The sequence below is a fragment of the Echiichthys vipera genome (assembly GCF_963691815.1).
Source record: "Echiichthys vipera genome assembly, chromosome: 1".
Classification (NCBI taxonomy): domain Eukaryota; kingdom Metazoa; phylum Chordata; class Actinopteri; order Perciformes; family Trachinidae; genus Echiichthys; species Echiichthys vipera.
This window is the reverse complement of record NC_139826.1, coordinates 18,910,694-18,934,054: the sequence shown is the minus strand read 5'-3', so window position 1 is coordinate 18,934,054 and position 23,361 is coordinate 18,910,694. Positions and strand designations below refer to the sequence as shown.

Here is a 23,361-nt window from a genome sequence, read left to right as displayed (position 1 = left end):
AAAGGGCTAGCCTGTCAATTAGCGTACCAACGCACAGCACAACAGCATGAATATGGACCCCACCATTTAACACCTGTCTGATTACTGTGTGTCTGTGTATGTTGGCATGTATGGATAGACTATACTGACTGAGTTGTGTATGTGATCTGTGTGTCTGTGTGTGTGTGTGTGTGTTTGTGTGTGTGTGTGTGAGACCAGAATTTCGGTAAACATTTCATTGTGAAATCAGGCCACATCTTCTGATGTGTCAGTCACATTAGATCTCAACTCTAAACGAGTTTCACAGATCACAATACAGCATTTAACTTTGTTTCTACATTCACTACAGAGAATGAGAAGTTCTAATACTTCCGTATAAGCTGAACCCTTTTACCCTACAGGTTTATGATTTTGGTAATTCATATTTTCTTGAAAAAATAGGCCTATTATATTGGTTTTTCAAAATAAATAGTGTACAAAATTGAAACTGAAAATCTCAAAACACATGCCAACTTGCTCAAAACATGCTCTATGGCTCCAATCCAATTTTGGTTTATTCTTTATAATATAAATAAGAAAGAGAGTTAACGACCTCAAGGATGCATCAGGAAATACAGGTCAAAGTCCAGGGCTAGTGTTTTCAGTTACAACAGGTTTCCATTTGCTCTCAGATCTGGATAAATAATGGTTTGGCCAGTTGAAGTGAACCAGGACTAACTAGTTTGTATTTGCTGTAATTCTGCTTTTCTACAAACAAACACACATATAAATGCAAACAGCATTGTACCTGATACTGGTATACAGTATACGGCTGGAGTGCTTCATCTTTGCAAGTAGTAGAGATATTCCTGTAGACAAGTGTTGCTGCATCACGTCTGTGGGTATCAGTGGTATGGTCCAGTCTGCGGTACACCTCATAATGAATGACTCTACCATTTGGCTGAGCTGGAGGGGACCAGGTGAGTAGAAAGGTGGTCTGTAGGCCAGTGTGTGTGTCAGACTGGAGGTCTAACAGTGGCGCTGTTTGTCCTGCAGGGGGAGCTTCCAGAGTGAGTACAGATGACCAGTCACCGGAGGAGCAGCCCTGCGCTGTGCAAGCCTCTACCCTCACTTCATACCTGCACACACATACAGGACAAGTTTTTAAATGCAATAATTTGGGATGTTTGTATAATGCATAAAAAAATAACTAAAGTACTTAAAATACAGTAAATCACACTAGTCTGGCAACAATAGTGATACCAGTGTACTGCGAGTACAGCTTACACAAGACTTAAATCTGGAAAACATCTACTGACAATCAACAAAATACCTTATAAATCAGCAAACAGTCTGAGGGGTTCAGATGATGATATGACTTGCCATCTATTAAAACTCCCAACCTTTGTCAACTGGAATTAAATCAGGGACTATACTGTATGTACAAAACAATGCATTATTAAGCAACTGCATGTTGCACTTCTTGTGACAGATGTATCCAGAAATTGATTTTGGTTGACAGTAAAATTCCAGGTCCATCATGAATTCCCAGTTCCAAACCATAAAAGACATAATTACAGCCCAGCGATACAGCAGTCATCCAATCAAAAACCACTACATTAACAGCATTTTTAAACTGATGTCTGTTCAACTAAATGTTCATTGAGCCTGAGAACATTACCCTAAGACAACCAACTCTACTAACTAACTAATTTGTAAGTACTGTCTTTGTTTTTTGACAAAGAAAGGAATGAAGGAGTTGACAGAGAGGAGTGAGGGGGAGAAAAGGAGAGAGAAGGTGATAAAGATGAGTTGGATAGAAGGTCATCAGAGATAGGGGGAGCGATCTTTAGATGATAAGGCTGATGAGCTTTTATTATCTGAATCTTATCACCACATACACAACAGACACATTCAAGCACACTGACATGTACACACAGGACTTAACACGTGCACACATACACACACACAACTGCACATACATATGCACCCTAACAGACATATAGACATATACAAATATACAATATTTGGTCTACACTGCTGTGATAGACGCATGGCCACTGCTTCAAGGTTGGCTCGCTTTTCTGTCTGTTTCTTGCTTTAAAACACTACAGTCCTAACATTGTTTTTTTTTGGCAACTTGTTTGAGAGGTTGTTTTTTCACCAAATGAAGATATTTGTATATTAATTTATTAATTTATTACAGAGGCTTCACAAACACAGCATTTGACTTGTTTCATAAGCGCGTAGGCGTCTCTGGACAGATGACTATTGGGTAAACCAACAGAGAACTAACTATCTATTTATCTTTGCAAGACTGGGAGTTGTAAATGACTGTTTTTTTAGAATATTTAGGTTATTAACTTATTGAAATGAGAATAAAGTGCACATATCTCTGGTATTAACTGTTCATTATACCCTGGTTTGTGTTGGTTTGTAAAGAGTCTACCAGAGGTTTTTTTGTAAACAAAAGATGGCACTCTGTTCCCTTATTATGTGGTATTCCTCCCTATATGTTCCTTCACTACAGTGTTCATTAAATACAGGAATAGGAAATTGTCTTGTTCAGCTTTTTTTGTTGATACATTTAGGAACTGCTATTTAATGAAAATATACAAAAAAAACATACTTATGTGTGTACTATACATTACATCCATAAACTGCTGTACAAAAACCTAAATGTTAACTGTGGTGGAGATCTGCATTGACTGACCTGCGGTAAGGAGCCAGCCCATGCAGGGTGGTGTGTCGGTCAGAGAAGTCACTGTCTTCTGGAGTGAACACAGTGCTGGTGATGCTAAGCTGGACTGGATCTCTTTGATACACAGTGTAACTCACAACGTCTCCATTAGGACGGGCTGGAGTATTCCAATCTACTCTCAACTGTAAAGACAAACAACAATCAACAATCGACAGTAGGAAGATAAACCTCAGCATTAGTGATGTCATGATTTTCCTCACGTAAATGGACTGAATAAATGGAAGGCTCACCTGGTTTGGTCCCAGAGGCATCAGTGTGGGAAGACCGACACCAGAAGGAGCTGACGGGTAAGTCTTTGCTGTGGCTGACACGCTGCTCGCTGCCCCTTTGCTGTTGTTGGCCCTGACAACATAGCTGTATTCCACACTTGGCAAAAGTGTGAAGTCGTGGTAATGGGTCTCTGTGCCAACATAGATAACTTCCTCATCTCTGCGGAGCTCATATCCTGTGATGATGCCATTAGGGTGCTCTGGTGGTGCCCAGCTCACCTCCACTGACTCTGGGCCGGTGACCTTTAAAGTAAAGGTCAAAGTTCACGTCAAACAAAGCTGGAGTAGTATAATGAAATTTAAAACTTGACAAATCACATCCAAATAATAATAATATTCAAATTATCATAGAAAAAAATGAAATAAATGCTTAATTGTTCTACTGATGAAATGAAAAAGTCCAATTTCTTTTTTCCCTCTGGATTAAAATCTACCGATTTAGATATTGCACACCTGGGAACAGTGGTTTTAACTGGAAGTCTAAAACAAACAAACAACACACCTTAAGAGTCGGGGCAGGCAGGCCAATAGGAGGAGCCTCTGCAGTCACAATGGACATTGTGGTGCTGGTGGTGCACCCTCCGCTAGTACAAGCTGAAAGGACCAGATGATATGACGTGTGTGGACGCAGATCTGACAACACTGTGTTTAAGTCTCTTCCACGGTAAGTTTCTTCGTTGTTCAGTTTCAGCACATATTCAGTCACCTCTCCATTCTGTGTCAGCGGTTTACTCCAGGAAATGTTCATACTATTGGATGTGACGCTGTCCACTGTGGGAACTTCCACTGTGGCAGGTGGAGCCTCTAGAGTTGTGATGTTTGTGTGAGGGCTGGTGATGCATCCCTCAGAAGTGCAGGCTATGATTGAGTAGCTGTGGAAAAGAATAGAATGAAAATGTAATTATCTCTAAAAGAAATAATTATTTTGTTTGTGGTTATCTAGAATCCCCACAAAGAAGCATTAAGGTTAGTTGGTTTGAGGCAACACAATAGTAAGAGTAAAGGCAAGCCATACCTATATGTTGAAAATGGCAGGAGGTCTTTGTCTGTGTAGTGGAGGACAGTGGGGTCAAAACTAAATGAGAAACTGACATTGTTTCTCTGAATTCTGTAGGACTGAAGTACCCCGTTGGCCTCCAAAGGCGGAGTCCAGGACACCAACACCTCACTGGGCTGGCCTTGAATGTGACTCATTGTCGGGGGAGCAAGGCCACGAGGAGGGGCCTGTCTGGTTGTCACAGTTACCCAGGGGCTGTGTGTGTACCCAGCAGGGTTGTGAGTCCGGACACTGAACTCGTACTGAGTCCAGGGACGCAGACCAGTCACGGTATACAAGAAGGTGTCAGCATGTTGTGGGGATGATTCTCTGAACAGCACCTGCACAAAACAGTAGTGGATGATTAAGGTTGATGAGTTGTATGGTAGGAACATATTTTCCTTTGATAACTTCCATTTACAGGTATTCAAGATAATTAACAAATCCATCCATCCATCTTCAACCGCTTGTCCCTTTAGGGGTCGCTATAGCCGATCCCAGATGACATAATTAACAAATGGTCAGATCAAAATCATGGCCTAAAACTTCAGAGATGTGTTTTAGTGTCACCTACTTTTCCTTTTTCAATATCCTCTTCATTACTTCTTCCCCTCCCCACTTCCTCCAGACTTCTCCCAAGTAAGAAATACTCTCCAATTAGCCCGTTTGGCTGTGAGGGAGGGCCCCAGGTAAGTGACACACGGTCTGGGCCAATGAAGAGAGGCCTGGGAGGGGGCTGGGAAGCAGGAGGAGCTGCTGCTGTGGTGACATACTGAGGTGGGGTGTGTGTGCATCCTGCTAAGGTGCAAGCTTCAAGAGTCAAAGTATACATGGTCCATGGCTCCAAACGACGAAACAGGAAGTTGCGTGATAGTCCGCTGAATTCCAGGTTCCCCTCACTGTACAAATTGTACATCTGAAAAGGAAGAGACAGAGAGCAGGCCAGAGTAAATAACAGTATGTAGTGTAGTGGGAGTGGAGGAGAGGAAGAGAAGATGTATGGATTAAAGTAGGACATATCTATGAGGACTGGGCGGTATGGCCTAAAATTTACACATCACAGTATAATTTGAAGCACAGACCGTAACGGTGTATATTTGTTTTTGTTAAAGTTTCAATATAATTGCCTCTGAAGGGTTAAAACACTGGTATGGCACCTGCATTGCAGCTATTACTGTACTTTTAACTGTAGGCATTATATGTATAATTTGTATTACCAGTATGTATTTCACATATTACAAAGTACTTGTTTTTTTATACTGTATAACTAAAACCGTAAAAGTTAAGCCTTTAATTAAACTGAAAGGCAGATGTTGCAGCACAGTGTTTCCATTTCAGCTCAGTGTGGGAGTCTTACTTGCGTTTTGCTGTCATTTACTGTTGCGTTTCTCTCCTCTCACACATACGCAGGGCAGAGGCTCCGCAGCTGTGCATAGACAAAGGTACTGCGTACTAAAGGCTTAGCGGCCTGCTAACTTGTGGATCTCACCATCAACCTTAACTGCTCTTTTTCGACAATGTTAGGCTGGTAAAAATGAATACAGTGTAAGCTAATTTATACAGTGTAAACTCCTTCTCCATCTGAGAAATGTCTGGCTTAGTCGCTCTGTAATCGAGCAGTTTGATATCTGTTAAAGGTCTGTAGGGTTGTACTCATACTGGTGTACTTTCTATACCGTTATACCGTCCACCCCTAGTGTCTATGTATAATATTGGTATCTATCTGATGTTTCAACTGTGTCTTTTACAATGTAAGACTGATTTTATGTGACAAGCACCATGCTCCCAGTTACCTGCTTGATGCTGTGTATAAACTTTGGGATGTGTTCAGTGTTTTTGTACTGTGTATTGAATGTACCGTGAGGACTCCATTTGCATCACTTGGCTGATCCCAGCTAAGCAGTAATGCCCTGCCTTGCTCTCTCTGCTCCACTGTGAGGTTAGCCAGGCCAGCTGGAGAAGCCTCCAGGGTCCTAATGGCTACCCATGGACTGGACACACTACCTGAAGAGTTGCAAAACATATATGCTCAATGGAGTGATTCAATGGTTGGTGCTGATAACATTTATTCCTGATATTTGAAATGATTATGATCGACCTACCCGCCTCGTTCACAGCTTTCACCTGTAGACTATACTGACTGTACGGTTCAAGACCATAGACTGTTGCTTCCAGGACTGAACCCTGAAAGAGAAAGAGAAACCAAGGCATGACGATATACAGAAGAGCGTGCAGAGTGCGTAAGACGAGGAAAAATTAGGAGAGAGGTGTAAAAGGGGGGTGAGAGCTGTAGGGAGGAGATATGGAAGACAAAGGAATGATTGGGCAAGAGTTAAAAGGCTAAAGAAAAGGGAAAAAGCGAAGTGAGAAGCATGCCATAGAAAGAGAAGAGAGCAAGTTAGTTGCACAAACAAATCCGGCATGAATAAAAACCAGTGCATTACTCATTAAAATGTGAAATGAAAAGGAACACTGAAACAATGGCGAGCTAAGATGACATGACATGGGATTTGTGATATCAACATTTCAACATACAGGCTCTGCCATGGTAAAGTAAGTAGACACCAGAGAAGTGGCAGAGACAGAGAGACTGGCAGGCAGACGGCCGTCCCTTATGGGCGAATTCAAAGCTTCCAGATTGAGTGTTTATGTCACACATGCACCCTTTCATAGCACACACATAAACACACACGGAGACACAGGCGGAGTGAGTCTGCCAGTAGCTTTAGGCAGTGGGACCCAGCCCAACATCCTGGCAGACACGGGCAGTGTGTATATGTATGTGTGTGTGTGATACAGCGGGAACGCCATTTACTAATTGATAAGAGACACACAGTTGTTTCAAAAGGCCCTGGCGTGCGATGACATGGTAGTCAGGGAGCACTAGGCTTCAGGACTGCCTGTTTGTTTGTTTGTTTATGACTGTGAGCTTTAAAATAGCTATGAGAGTGATGTGTGTGTGTGTGTGTGTGTGTGTGTGTGTGTGTGTGTACATATTTGTGTTCGTACAACATAGGAGGCTATACTTCTTCATGAGTTGAGTCTGCAGTTTTTAAAAATGCTCTGTTCAGGATTGTATGCTTTCACATAAGCAAGCATATGTAAAGAGATTAACTGGTAACCCACTTCAATGCAGCGGCAAGAGGATCAAAAAGGCTTCAATTCAAACTGAATCAAATGAAAACCCTGACAAATCACCGTAGCGTGGCACCAAGGATGAACTGTCTGAACAACAACCAGAATGCATGTATTCACTGTTTTCATGTCTGGGAGCCAACATGTTTTTCAACCACAGTAAAATAGGATTAATAAGCCCCTAGACACCTAGACACAAGCTAAATCCTCCTGCAAATCACAGCACTTCTCGGTAGAGAGAAAGAGGGAGGGAGGGACGTAAAGAGAGAGGGACACAGGGGTGGAGAGCGATAGAAAGAGAAAGGGCTGGTGGGAGGGAGAAATAAAGAGAAAAAAGAGATGGGAATGAAGTTAAGTATGTAGTAAGGTGATGTAGGACAGAGAATTAGAAAATAGGGATATAAAAGAGAAAGAGGTGAGTAAGTAAAAAAGGGGGGGGGGGTGAGAAAGAGTAAGACAGATAGAGATTGAGTGAATGGGTAAAAAAGATGGAAGAAAGCTAAAGTGGGAGAGAAAAAAAGATAGATGCGGCAAAAGGGAGAGACAGATTAAGTGAGCGAGAATGAGAGATCTCTCTACCTTAAAAGCCGGTGAAATATGTGAGGCATGTGGCCTATAAAGCGGTTAACATATGCACATTGTCAATAGCAGCATCTGGTGCTGGCAGATTTTATAGGAGCATGGAGACTCTGCTACACGCCTCTAGATGGCAATACATTCAAACACTTTATCACTGGAACACACCACATTAACAGCCTCCGAACACACACACACACAGACACGGACACACACGGACACACACACTCACATACACACGCACAACAATCAAGCACTATGAAATTCCCCACCATAGCCTGCTAAGTGCACACAAACACACACACACACATACAGATGCCTGCCGCAGACAGGCAGTAATCAAATGGTGCAACACTAAAACACACTGCTATTACATTACATTAACAGCTCCCTTAGTAACTATTTCACTCTCATACATACACATGTGCAGAGACACACACACAAAACACTTTCACTGTATCATATTATACACATATTAAGGAATATGTAGGCAAAAACATACACACAAAACTAGAAATAGTGACAAAATAGAGTTACGGTCGATTTAAAGGTCCTATATCATGCTCATTTTCAACTTCATACATCTATTTTGGGTTTCTGCTAGAACATGTTTACATGCTTTAATGTTGAAAAAACAATTTTTTTTCACATCCTGTCTGTCTGAATATACCTGTATTCACTCTCTGTCTCTCCGCTTTGTTTAAGCAACTGTCTATTCAAGCCACCTCCTGAAAAAGGCCAGTCATCTCTGATTGGTCAGGGTTTCCGGGTTTTACACATCTGTGCTCTCCGTATCTTTGCCCCATCATTGCAGTCAGGGAATGACTGTAACAGCACTGTAGCAGCAGTTTCTACCTATATATAGTTGCGACATCACAACTGTACAGAGGTCCTGACGGATAATTTAAAGTCACAGTTTCTGATTATGGGCTGTGTGCACTTTCTCTGTAGATTGAGCATTTCATCCTCTCACAGTATTTATATAGCACCTTGCCCTGCCTTATAGTGAAAAAAGACATGAAAATCTCACTTTTTGCAATAGGGGACCTTTAATATCCTCAAATCTCTGCTGGAAGGTAAATTCATATTTTACTTTATGTATAGCATACAGCATCTGACCTTGTGTGTGTATTACCAAACAGTTAGACCTAGTAAACAGCTGTTTTATTTCAGATACATATCAATTCATGTTTCAGTACCAATTGTGGAGCTAGCGCTATATTGCAATTTAGTAATAGGTCTTTATGATTTCACTATAATATTTAGGTTGGGTTCTAGTGAAGGATTTTACCATTTTTGCTGCAGCATCAGCAAAATTATAGCTGTAATCTAGTTGTCCAAGACTATAGCAGCAAAAAATGCTTTTGATGGTGAGAAATGGGTGAGTTTCTGTTTTAAAATAATGGCCAACCTATGAAAACCACATGAATAGCTTCAGTGTAAAATATAAAAGCAGAAGGTTCTCGTCAACCAAATTCAGTGTACGTGCGTGTGGATGATCAAAGTCACTAGTTAATCATGCCAAATGCAAAAGAACAGAGGGAGAGCAAGGAGTTGAGAGAGAGCGAGTGAGCGACAGAGAAAGAGAGAAAGAGAGAGAGAGAGAGAGAGAGAGAGAGAGAGAGAGAGAGAGAGAGAGAGAGAGAGAGAGAGAGAGAGAGAGAGAGATGGGGGACAAGATAGATTTGCACACTTGTAAAGGAAATAAAGTGTAAACAAGACAGAGGGAGAGAAAAAGAGACAATGATAGGGAAAGAAGAGAAGAAACAGAGAGAGGTCTTGGTAATTTATACATTAAAGAGCCCTCAGATCTTACATGGTTCAACGCAACTTAGCATTGAGGACAAGGAAGCAATTTATTCAATCTTTTACTTCCTCAGTCTGTCTTCTCTTTGGTGTGTGTGTGAGCTGAACTACAGCAGGGGTCCTCTGGACAATTTGTCTGTTTCTGAATGTGTAGCCTATATAAAAGGGTAAGTGTGGATGTGGGCTCCTTGAACCTTTGGTAAATACTGTATATTGGTATTTGTGTGCATTTGCATGTATCCTAACAGGCCCACATCTGCATGCATCTTATTTTGTACCCATGTGTCCCTAGAAGTGTGTGTGCGTGTGTGTGATTTTCAGGTGGAGAGGCATAGTGCGGCCGGGGGGACAGTGTGTGATACTAATTAAGAATAACCATGTGTATTTGTCAAAAGAATTATGCTGATTATCTCACAAAGGCCCCAGCACTGGGCCCCGCAGAGAGACAGAGAGATGGACCAACATTAGCATATGGCAACACACATGCATGCACGTACACTCACACATGCTCTCTTTCTCTTTCTTTGTCTCTCATTCCTTCTGCCCCCCCCCCCCCCCCCCCCCCCCCCCCCCACACACACACACACACACACACACGCAGGTGAAAAGTAAAGTGAGTACCTAAGAACATACATGAAAGAACTATGCCTAATGATAGGTGAATGGGGTCCACTTTGGGATGTTTCACTTCACATGCCGTCTCTGGCCTCTCTGCTCTCTCATATTAAGTCCTGGAGAGATAATAAAGTACCCCACTGTTTCACCTTTTCCTTTGTGCCTTAGTTTTTTCAGTCTGTGGTAAAACATGCTATGACCAGATAAGCTTCAATTCAATTCAATACTGCTCAATTCAATTCAATTCTGTGGTCCAGTCTATTAGTACAAGCTGTGCCATGACCAGCCCTGTGAGAGCAGTAATTGTTTTCGGAGGTTTCTGAGGTGAGCCAGTGCACCACACGCTGCTCTCTAGCGCCCCATGCCAAGCTCTCAAGCCAAGTTTGTGTGAGTGTGTGTGTGTGTGTGTGTGTGTGTGTGTGTGTGTGTACGTACGTAATTATTTGTGTGAATGCCTAATTCAATGCTTCTGGAACAATTGCCCTGTGTCTGTCTGCAAATGCCCTGCGTGGGTGTCCCTGGTAGTCAGTGCGAGTTAGGCAAACCCTGACAAATACAGATGATCTTGCGATACATACACACATACAGAAACACACCCACAGACACACAGAGTGCCATTAGGCATGTGTTTTTTTCTGTGGCCAGTACAGACAGAGGGACTGCAGGGGTCTGGAACAGACAAGCCCACTTCACACCGGCAGCTATGATTGGCTTTGGTGGCTCTAGACCCGAGGAACAGCATATGTATGTGTGTGTGTGTGTGTGTGTGTGTGTGTGTGTGTGTGTGTGTGTGTGTGTGTGTGTGTGTGTGTGCATGTGTGCATGTGCGCATGTGCACGTGTGTGTTTGATGTGGCCACACACTAGTGGAAAAATTCTGGCGAGGGACGTTATGCTTAAAATCCACAGATATCTCCTGAAATTAAAATGCATTAGTTTGTCTATGCATTCAACTTAATCTAAGCTTCATGCTGCTGGTTTTAATTATGGACGAGTTGGTTAGAAAATAAAAAAATGTATTTGTTCAAGCACCATGTGAATACAAAAACCTCTGTGTCCTCAATTTTTGTCTTAACTGAAGTAACTTTAGGGCCCATACCTATTCTACTACACTACTTAGTATACAAGAAACATATTTGTGTATGTCCCAGTACAATGCATTACCTAATACAGTATGTTAAATTTCTGATTATTCTGACCCACAGTCATTGTCAAAGAAGATACAGTATATGAGCATGAGAGTCAAAGTTCAAGGCACAATGTTATGAAGAAGTAGTATGTCCCAATAGTATTAATGCTGTAGTACATACTTGAAAAGAAAAGTGTCACAACAGATTATCCTGGAGGCCAATAGAGTACTGCATAAACCTGAAACTAAAGGTCCACATGTATGAAAGGGAAACAAAAAGCACAACACCCATTCCATGAGCAAGACTCTGCATTTAGGTCCGGGCTGTGAAGTACAGCCCACGTCCAAAACACACACTTGACGAGGATTCAGTGACACATTTTCACATACACACACATACACACACACCCATCCACATGCCTTCAACCAGAGTTGAATGGTCTCAGTTATCACAAATGTACCAAACCTTCCTTTTTTCCCCTCTCTTATAAGCACTCACACTCAGCATTCCTCTAGAGTGATGGCCATCATACTGCAGTTGCTGCACTAAACACCCATTAAGACAAGTGGAGAGCACTACACTGGATGGTGTGGCCTCTTCACAGACAGACAGACAATAACACACAACCTGTCATTACTTGGAGGAAGAGAGTGAGAGCGAGAGAGCATGACGAGAGAGGGGAGGAAGGGGAAGTAGGAGAATATAAACTCACTTGAAAAAAAATCACTTGAAAGAGTGAGAGGAAGACAAAAGAAGAGTGAATAGAGGGGGGGTAAAGACGGTGGATGAGAATAACATAACAACTGTAATTTGTGACAGAGGAAGAGGTAACCTAGATGGAAATTTAGTGATGGAGGGAGGACTGAGCAGTATTGAGCGATGGAAGGAGGAGTTGTAAAAAAGATGAGACAGAGATAAAGATTGAGAGTAGAGGGAGTGTTGCAGCCTGATTATTTGGCTGTTTATGCAGAATGCTGAGAGCCCTCCAATCAGAGTTAGAGACCTTGAACTAAGGGGTCTGATAGGCCAAGGGCCCAACGAACTCTGCATCTGAGTCTCCTTATTCTCTCTTTTAATCCTTCCTTACTCTCTTCACCTGTCTCCTCCTCCCCTCTCAATCTCCTCACCCTCACCCTCTGTGCACTCAACTTTGCATTGCTCTCTTGTCTCAACTCCTTTGTATCCCTCATTTGTTAAAGGGTGTCACTGAGAGCAAGGGCAAAGCCTTGTCATTCCTGTTCCTCTGACCACCCTCTATCCTCCACTCTGTCTCTTCGGTGGTTAAGCGTTAAAGAGGAAAAAATGAACAGAGAGAAAGAAAGGGTGCACAGCAACAAGTCAAGGAGAGAAGCTGTTTGCTAATGTTTCCATTTAACAACACATTAATTTAGATTCTTTCATTTTAATATTTATTTAAGTTTTAAAATTCTGATTGCTCAATTTAATATTATTGGAGATGATGGCTATATATATGTATAACTTGCTTCATCACTCTTTAATCTTAATAGTTGGACGTTTTGGGAAATATGCTTGTTTACTTGTCTTGTTGCCAGGCAACTAGAGTAGACAGATAAAGTCACACATAACGTGTCACTTTTATACTTTTGTATTTGTATGGATTAAACTACTACTACTTAGTAAGCCTTAGAGTTACTGGTAGGGGGATTTTGTTACCTTTGGTCAGAACCTGCTTCTAGTCTTTATGCTAAGCTAAATTAACTGGTTGCAGCTTCACATCTATCCAATAGATAAGAGCAAGAAAGCAAATTAAGTATATTTTTAAAATGTTGAACCACTTCTTTGGTGTGGCATGTGTCAAAATGTTCATCAAATATTTGCAATATAATGGGTTTTTGACAGCAGACCTAACCTTTATTATGCAATGCTCTTGTTCTTCAGGTTAGCACACTTGCATGTCAACCAGGAAACATTCCAGGTGAGCTGTTCTCAGTCCTTTGGTGCTGCTCACATACACCACATATTCCGATAACATGTCCACACACACACACACACACACACACACACACACACACACACACACACACACACACACACACACACACACACACACACACACACACACACACACACACACACACACACACACACACACACACACACACACACACACACACACACACACACACACACACACACACACACAGAAACCTCATGTAGGCTTTGAGACAGTTCACCGGCTGGCCCTCGCTGTCCTGCACAATCCGACGGGCCCTTAATGGTAAACTAACAGATTGTAAACATGCTGCTAGCTCTCTCGCTCTACTCTATATTAATCACTTTCTTTGTCTCTCTCTCTCTCTCACTCCACCCATCTCCTTCTCTCTATCTACGTCTCTTCTTTCCTCATTATTCTTTCACTTGCCTCTTACCCCTGTTCACATTATCCTTCCTCCTCTATCCCCATCCCTTCTTCCTCTTTACTCTTTCTCTCTTTCTCTCACTTGCTTTTCCTGGGGTATTTTTTAAACAATGTGTCCTTCATGTACGATTGGTTACGGGGTGTACAGAAGGACATCATTAGCGCTGGTGGTTAAGCTGTAATTTACACCATTACCGAGGTAGGGGCCATTTTTATTGCCTAGTAAATTTCAGCTCTGAAATATTTAGACCATATGGCTCAATTTGTGTAATAACCTTAATTTCCAAGCACCCTTCAGCTCCCTTCAGCGCCGGCTGTTGTTAGCGGATGGCGGAGTGGTGTGTGTACACATTCGATGTGTGTGCACGGATCGGGGTTAGAGCACACACACACACATTCACACACACAAATGCGTATACACAGAACATGGCAAAAATGTTAACGAATACTCTACATATAACCTCTTACATACACATTACACACTCTCTCTTCCACACACTCTCACTGATTCATTCACACACACACACACACACACACACACACACACACACACACACACACACACACACACACACACACACACACACACACACACACACACACACACACACACACACACACACACACACACACACACACACACACACACACACACACACACACACACACGTATATATGCATGGCGGTAGCAGATTAATAGGGTGTCAGCTTGTGTTTGGGTGAGGGAGCGTCAGGCGTCGGCCAGATGGTTCTCAGGGATGATGACTGTCAGGGGTCCTGCTCTGATCAATGGGATGTATTAATACAGCACACACGCAAACACTCTGACACGTGCACGCATTCTGACACACACACACACACACACACACACACACAGTTGCACATACACACAAACAAAAATATGTTATGCATGCACACAGGCACACACGCAACCATATTCAGACATATGTATCCAGCAAAATACACACACGCACACACACACACGGACACACACACAGACACACAGACACAGACACACACACAGACACACACAGACACACACACACACACACACACACACACACACACACACACACACACACAAACACACACACACACACACACACACACACACACACACACACACACACACACACACACACACACACACACACACACACACACACACACACACACACACACACACACACACACACACACACACACACACACACAGTATATGTATGTATGCCCATGGTCTAACTTCACCAGTGATCCCAAGGGCCACAGTGTAACATCTGGAAGAGCCAAGGGAGGGAGGAAAGGACAGAAGAGTAAAGGAGGAGGAGAAGGGAGGTGGCAGACAGGGAAATACAGAAGGCAGGAGGATTTAAAAAAGTGGATGGGGGGAGAAAAGATCTGACTGGATTAGGGAAAGGATGTGCAAAGGGAGTAAGGGAAGAGATAGGAGATTGGGGAGAAGAGAAGGGTTAAAGGTAGGGGAGGTAAAAGGTTAGAAATGAAGGATGGGGTGGAAGGAGATGTAGGTAAAGGAATGGGGGGGTGTAGAGAAAAACAGAGAAAGAGGGAGAAATGGCAGAACTGGGAGAAGAATGTGAATGAGTTGCGAGGCAGTGAAAGATGTCGGCAGAAAAAGACAAGGGCAAAAGAAAGGAAAATGGAGGTGAGGAGAGGCTCGTGGGGAGGCATGAGGTTAGGACAGGTGCATGGAACAACGCTGGAGGTCTAGTTGCTCCCTGAAGCCCTTGGCCAAAATTTGGTGAGAGAGAAATTATCCTGATCATTTCACTACCTTGCAACTCCCCAACTACTGTTACTTCGGGGCTGTAAACATAGTGCGTCTTTTCCACCTGGGAAACATGAGGCATGCGGGTCGTAGCTACTGTATTCCAGAAGTTTAACTTTAACCGTGCGTTCACACCAAAAGCGATCGAGGTGATTCAAAATCAATGTAAATGATGCAATGACACGTGAGGACACTTCGAGCTACGCGTTCTGAGCGATGCGATGACGTGATGAAGCGGAGAAACACCCATTGCCTCCATCGCCTCATCGTGTGTGTCGTGTGTAAAAATTTTACTTTTCAATCGACATCGCATGAAGTTGTGCTGCGACAGCCAATCAGTGTTGAGATTGCGCTAAGTGTCATCAAAGTTCTCCGTGAAACATCCAGGGGCTCACCAAAGCCGCAATTGTTGCAGTCCTTGGGGGAAACCAGACTGTTCCTATGGATATAATATAACGGATATAACTATGAACTGTAGATGGCAGTGACGGGTCTTCAGGCATCTAGTCTGCCTGAATTCCAGAAGAAGAAAGCTGTAACTGCAGAGTGAAGCGTATCCCGGTCTGATGAGACCGGGCAGCACCCTGTACAGCTACGGAAATTAAATCACTGACGGTCTGATCTCACTACAACACAACAGCTCTTTTAAGAGCCACACACTTCATCTGAGAGCTAATTTCTGTTCTTCTCATTGTTTCACTGTTTCTTTTCAAACATTCAGACCCCTGGTTAGCATTAGCATAACTTTCCATTTAGCACAACAGCAGTGTAGGCTGAGCTGGGGATTAGCTTCAGTTAGTTAGTCGCCTCGTCTGCTACCTGCAATTGAAGGGATGAAGCGATGATCAAAAATGTGACAAATGTGAGCAAGCGACGCGATACTCACCTTCCGGGCGATTTCATTACCTACATTGCTTTTGCACCTCTACACCCTCCCATTCCTCTATCTACATCTCCTTCCACCTCACACTTAATTTCCTAAGCTCCTCTTTTCCATCTGCAGTCTTCCATCCATTGTGAAAAAAGGGCTGGATGCAGGGATGGAAAAAAACATAGTGAAAACCAAAAGGAAGAAATTTCAGAGGACAGAGGAGAATAGAGAACAGAAAATAATAAGGAGAAATTTAAAGCCAAACAACAGCAAGGGAACCATGGTGCAAGAAAGGAAACTTGACAGGGTTGTGTGAGTGAGTTGCATGTCTGTCAGAAAGGTGTAAAGCATGGAGAGTAAATTTGTGTGAGGCTGTGTGTGCACCAGGCAGTGCATAGGGGTCTAGTGAGGCAGGCCGCCTGCGCTTCGTACCCTCATTCCGTCCGATTGCCATGACGACCCCATTAATCAGCCAAGCTGGCACAGAGCAGGGTTCCCAGCCCAGCCTGAGATCAATACACACACATATACACACATACCAAATGGACACAGACAGAGACCTACAGACAGACAGACGGACAAACACACAAACACACACACACACACACACACACACACACACACACACACACACACACACACACACACACACACACACACACACACACACACACACACACACACACACACACACACACACACACACACACACACACACACACACACACACAGATGCACAAACAACACAAACTTACAAAAATATGAATAAAAATAGAGTGGATTAGTGGACACTGAGCAGAAGAAAGTTGAGTAAGTAATGAAAGGGAAGTGAGAATAAAGTATACAATAGAAAAGGAAAATAGAGAATCGAAGTAACCAAACCGCAGAGTTTTGGCTCAAGTACCTCAACCCTGGAAATTAAAAAAATGCCTTTGTACAAATATCGGCAGGGCTGGAAGGGGGGCTAATGGTGCATTCCAGCTGAACTTGGAAGAACGCCCCCTGATGTCGGATTTCTGACTCTTTCCTACGCCAACATTACAATCCAACATGGCTGCTCTGAGCATCAACAGTAGTCAAAGCTGTAGGAATATACTGTTTATTAGCACTTCTGTCTTATTTGTGTCTCATTAAATCAGTCATTCACACAATACTGTCCGTCCATCTTTTGTGGACATAGGGCTACAGTGTTTAAAATACCACATAATGCGTTATTATAAAGTTCAGCTACGAGCAAAATTTAATTGCAGTAGACATGTTTCAACCAGTAGAGGGCAGTTGCTTTGTATATTGATGACACAATGCGTAGTATTTAAATACTTTGCACTAAAAAGGCAAGATTTGGGGTTTAGATACTCTTTAATGTCACTTTCTGATGTCATGTCATCTCTTTTTAAGACTGAAAAAAGAATGGGGATGCTGTGGTTTAAAATGAAAATCCATATCTACAATAAGTAAGAATCTACTATAGGACTTACTAGAATCTATAATCATTTAAAACACTGTTTTTTAATTTGCCTTTTAAATGTCAAACACCTGTCCAATATATCAAAAAACCAGCCTGCTCTTTTCAAGTTTGTTGAGAACTTTGTTTCTCATTTTTTCTTTCAGTGTATTGCTAAACAGCGGAGCACATGTGGTGGAGGCACCTGTGTGACAAATGACCCCCACCAAAATAAGTCTATGCCATGTCAATGAGCCTCTCACACATACACAAACTCACACACACAAACACAAACACGGAGTGTTCCATATCAATGAGAAGGTGAAAGGTCTCCATTTACATCTTGTATTAATTATGAGTGACAAGCCAAAGGTCACTGAGGGAGAAGAGGCCACTCGTATGGACAGAATATAGATCTATGCTTCTACCTCTCTCCCCCTTTCCCTATTTATCACTCTGTCTCACCCACCTCTTGTTCCTTCAGTTGTCTTGTCTCTCTCTTTCACGCTCTCTTTCGGTCTCACTCATTCCTGCTCTCTTTTCTTTTCTCTCTATAAATTGTTTTATTCTTGGTTCTACCAATCTGTCTTTTGCATGTTTCTTTTCTATAGGTGTGGATATCAGTGTGTTTAACTCGGTTCTTCTCTTTCTCTGTGTCTCTGAATCTCTGTTTACCTCTTTTGATAATTTTTTAATTCTTTCTTTTCTTTTGTGTTGTGAGAGATGAATCATTTTTAATGGACAACTACTGCGTCACACAAAGTAAGTGTGCTGTGTTTGTGTGTGTTTGGTTTGAAGGGGTTTGTTGGAGTATGAGGCGTGGCACATACTTATGGGAAGGGGCCTGGAGCAGCCAGTGTGTGTGTGTGTGTTTGTCTGTTTGTGTGTGTGTGTGTGTCTTCAGGCCCCTCACTGACAAACAGATGGCACCAGCACCACAGGTAGAGTCCAAATTTCTTCACATGCATCACAAATGACAATAAACACACACACACACACACACACACATATATATACTATACATATATATATATATATATATATATATATATATATATATATATATATATATATATACTGTATATACATCGACCATATACTTATTTATATATTATTTATATATATTTTGCCTGGGATTTGTACATTAACAGGCATGTTTACATATGTTTCACGAATGAGCAATCTTTAAAACACATGAAATTCTTTGTCGCCATGTGCAGCTCTGGTCAAATTATTTAAGAAAAAAACATGCTCCTATCATCAAGCATTCACTGTGTGTGTGTGTGTGTGTGTGTGTGTGGGTGTGTGAGTGAGTGTGAGTGCATCTATGTGTATTTGTGCATTTACCTCCACAGTGAGAGCAGTAACAGATGTTGAGTTGAGCGTTGGGTCCTGTTGGTGTTTCTTGTAAAGCAGACTATAATGGGAAATGAGACCGTTGGGCTGTCCCGGTTTACTCCATTTCAGATGGGCTGAGTACGCACCTGTCAAAGTGAATAGCATGCAGGACTGTTGACACTGATTTAATACAGTAACATTTGAACCACACCAGTTTTCATATGACCTTGTGGACTCACCGGTGGGTGTGACAGTGGGAGGGGCCATATCTTGTGGTTCTGCCTGTAAGGTCTGAGCTAAAGCCCATTGGCTCAGAACTGAGCCTTTGGAGTTGAAGGAGCGAACCCTGTACTGGAAGTAGCTGAAAGGTCGCAGGGCAGGGCTTGCATCAAAAAATTCAAGGGGCCCACTGGACCAAATAAAAACCAGCAGCTCCTCCTCTGTTCCTACTGGACGCCTATAACAAAATAAAAACTTGGATCAGCCATTCAGGAAAATCTCGAAATCTCCTTCATTCATATCTTACTTGTTCTTTCCGCCATTGTCATTACATCACCAGCTTTCTCCACAGTGCCTGTTATCTTAGCTTAGCTTAGCTTAGCTTCCAAGTAAGATGGAGGATGTTAGTTTCGGCAAGTGAGGTCCTATCCACTGATCTGTAATATGTCTGTAGCATCAGTGGGTCCCACCCCCTATAGGCAGGTTTGAAAATGAGGAACTACTGCTTTCAGTTTCACCAGAGCCCGTCTCTCCAACACTTCCGGCTTTAAATGACGCGAAATGACGATTTTGCATCATTTAAAGCAGGAAGTTTTAGAGGTAGATACAGTTCGCTCCCATCTCAGGGGGAAATGAGGGAATGATGCGCGACCATTCAAAAATATGACGGGGCCGGGGCAGCCGGTGGCTGAGTGGTTAGAGCAGCCATCCCATGTAAAGAGGCTGAAAGACCTCGAGGCAGCGGCCGCGGGTTCGTCTCTGACCTGCGGCCCTTTGCTGCATGTCTCCCCCTCTCTCTCTCTACCCATTTCCTGTCTGTCCCATATAATAAAGGCTTGAAAAAATATTATTATATTATATATATTATATTATTTTAGTTTATCTTACTATACTTCAATGTACTGAAAAAAGCAGTCTAGTTTGTGTGGCACTGAAACTAAAAATCACACCTTAAACATCGCGTGTTAGTCTCTAGGTGATGCAAGCACCCTGATGTCTTGGTAAGCCCCTTTGTCTGTGATTATGTATGGTTTCAGGTGTCAGTGAGAGAGAGAGATTTTCCTATTTTATCCAAGTCCCTGTCTGCCTGAATCTGATCATGCCAGGTGTGTCAGTGTGTGTGTGAACTGCTATGCTAATGTGTGTTTCCTGAGGACTTAAAGGGCTTAGTCTGGTCTGACCCTGCATACAGATCACACACTCTTTGGTCAACAAGCAGACCACGACCTTCAGCATGAATTAATACATACGCGCATCTGCGCGCAGATGCACACACATACACACACACACACACACACACACACACACACACACACACACACACACACACACACACACACACACACACACACACACACACACACACACACACACACACACACACACACACACACACACACACACACACACAGAACACACAAAGTACACAAAGTACTAAGTACAAAGATTGGTAAGCAGACATTTGCCTGAATATATATCACTAAAATGTGCATTTCTATAGTATATAAGTATGTGTTTATGTATTTTACTTCTGGTTCATTCCTAGTGATAAACTGAGTAAATAATGTGAGCACATTATCACATTGGTTTGAATGAATATACAGTATATGAGAATGCTTTTTGTTTGTGTGTGTCTGTGTGTGTCTGCTTGTCTATACTTCATCATCCACTTTCTGATACTCAAAAAACCCTTGCTCCTCCAGACAGCCAGTCACATATTTAAATAAAACAAATCATTGTAGCTTCCTTCTTCGAAAATGCCTGCTCAGCTATAATTTTAGTGTGTCAAAAATAAATTTACACATTTTTAATTGTGTAACTGTGTATATACACTCTATATTTGTTTTTGTGTGTGTATGTTACCTGTGTATATGGTAGGATGTGATGAGTCCGTTGGGTTTTTGTGGTGGTAACCAGTGGATCTCCAGGACACCAGCTCCAGCTGCCTTTACTGTGGGGGGCAGCAGACCTTCGGGGGCAGTCTCTAAAGTCCAAGCATGCACATCCCCTCCTACGCCACATCCATCTGCAAGGGGAAAACAGGAGCAATAATCTTTTACATTAACGACACAAATTCGGGTGGGGATATCTGTGCTGAGCCAAGACATAAGGATTTTATTTATTTAAAAAAAAGAATTCACTGTTACAACACTCAGGGCCTTTACTGATCTACCACCAATGGCTGCTCCATTTGGAAAAGCTATTTATGTAATACAATGCAAAACAATGCTGGTAAACTGTCTGTTATATTTCATTCTTACCTACCGCCAGAGGTGGTGTTTAAGCACTGGATGCTCCAATCTCGTGCATGCGCAGGTTGAGTAATTATATCAACAAAGGGCGCACTCACACTGTCCATCCGTACCGTGCCCCAGGACGTTTCACAGCTAATGTCTAGTTTGTTTGACCAGTGTGAGTGCAACCGTTCCGCTCCTAGGCGCGGTACACTTGCCGTCCACGGCCCGTTTGGGAGAGGTGGGCTTTTGTAAAGCACGATAACCTCACTTCCAATCTGTACTATATTGTACGTGCTGCTATGTTGCACCACGTTATAGGTTGTTTCGCCTGAGCCGACAGCATTGTATTAATTTGCCATAGTGCCAGCAGTTGTGTATATTCAACGCAGATTTACGTTCCATTCTGATTGTTTTGATATTGTCTTTTGCAGACGTTATTTTCTTTACAGCTGGCATTTTTTCTCCTGGTTGTCATTGCGTGTGTCGGTGTGAATGCTATAGCCTGCGGTTGGCGCGGCTGCTATCCTCACTTTCCCCACTGTATTAGCCTGTTGAACACCTGAGGGAAGCAGTGTCAGATAACGGGTTCGGCAAATGTAGTTTTATGCCTCTTGTACTCAGGCTTAGTAGGTTGGCTGCCCTGGCACGTCTGGGGTTGGATGAAGCCCCAGTTTCAGCTGCACCAGTAAATGCCCTTTTCTGGCAGGCTCCTCAATCCTCCGCCTTCTTTGTACCGCCCTTTGAGCCTTACATTGCAGAACTCCATAGATGTTGGCCAGACTCTCTCACATCCCACTAGTTATAGCAGAGCTCTGGCGGCTATGACTAGTGCTCATAGTTATGGCTAGACCGGCTTGCTCCGGTTGAGCCATCTATAGCATCCCTCATTGTCTCCGCTTATGAGGCTGTAGGCCTGATGCAGGCTGTCCCTGGCCCCAGTGCCCAATTACAGGCAACCTACTAACGAGGAGCTATACTCTCCAAAGCGCATAGCTGCAACACTGCAGCTTCTACAGCACCTCCGGCATGGCCAATCGCTGAGATATGGTCTCATCCTTCGGCTGATCGGCATGCTGACTTTGGCATCCATGATTGTCCGACTGGGGCTCCTCACATTACGCCCTCTGCAGATCTGGACGAATGGTCTCCGCACAGGGCAAACTCACTAAGACTTGCTCAGTGGCTGTGATATCAAGCTTTCTGCAGTCTGTGTTGGACGACGGGAGAGCTGCTTCCATGCTGCGGGTATATATGGCTGCTATCTTGGCCACACATGCAAGCATGGATAGTCAGATGGTGGGGTCCCATTTCCTCGTGAGGTGATTTTTAAAGGGAGCCCAGAGGCTTCGTCCGCCACGACTCCCGAAGGTGCCATTATGGGATTTGCAACTCGTCCTGAAGGCCTTATGTCTACCCCCATAAGAGCCACTGAGTCAGGCCGATCTGATGTCACTCTCTATGAAAACAGCATTCCTTCTTGCCATTTCATCTGCAAAACGGGTGGGGGAACTACATGCTTTGTCGGTTAGCCAGGCGTGTCTGCGCTGGCATGCAGATGGGTCAGGAGTTGTTCTCTAACCAAATGCATCCTTCCTACCCAAACGCTTGTCTCCCCTTCATGTGAACCAATTGATCGAGTTGGCTACTTTCCATCCCCTAGGCTCACAAGGGGGTGCAGAACCAACGTCAGACCCGCTGTGTCCAGTACGTGCGCTTAAGGCATATGTGGTGGCGAAAAACCAGCTCACGTAAGATGACACAGATGACTTTGTTGGTATAATTACTCGACCTGCACATCCCC

At 43.1% G+C, this 23,361-nt stretch overlaps 1 protein-coding gene across 1 annotated transcript in view; it reads right to left on the bottom strand.

Annotated features, from left to right (window-relative positions):
* The window catches only part of ush2a (Usher syndrome 2A (autosomal recessive, mild)), a gene marked incomplete at both ends in the record, with an annotated part of 216,414 nt that overhangs the window by 10,272 nt on the left and 182,781 nt on the right, over nucleotides 1-23,361 (bottom strand). The window contains 11 exons of the mRNA XM_083919953.1: nucleotides 767-1,097; nucleotides 2,672-2,841; nucleotides 2,950-3,231; nucleotides 3,491-3,860; nucleotides 4,004-4,365; nucleotides 4,599-4,940; nucleotides 5,883-6,028; nucleotides 6,127-6,208; nucleotides 19,114-19,250; nucleotides 19,344-19,561; nucleotides 21,187-21,349. Coding sequence (XP_083776079.1) covers nucleotides 767-1,097; nucleotides 2,672-2,841; nucleotides 2,950-3,231; nucleotides 3,491-3,860; nucleotides 4,004-4,365; nucleotides 4,599-4,940; nucleotides 5,883-6,028; nucleotides 6,127-6,208; nucleotides 19,114-19,250; nucleotides 19,344-19,561; nucleotides 21,187-21,349 — 2,603 coding nt within the window. The remainder of the gene's footprint in view (nucleotides 1-766; nucleotides 1,098-2,671; nucleotides 2,842-2,949; nucleotides 3,232-3,490; nucleotides 3,861-4,003; nucleotides 4,366-4,598; nucleotides 4,941-5,882; nucleotides 6,029-6,126; nucleotides 6,209-19,113; nucleotides 19,251-19,343; nucleotides 19,562-21,186; nucleotides 21,350-23,361) is intronic.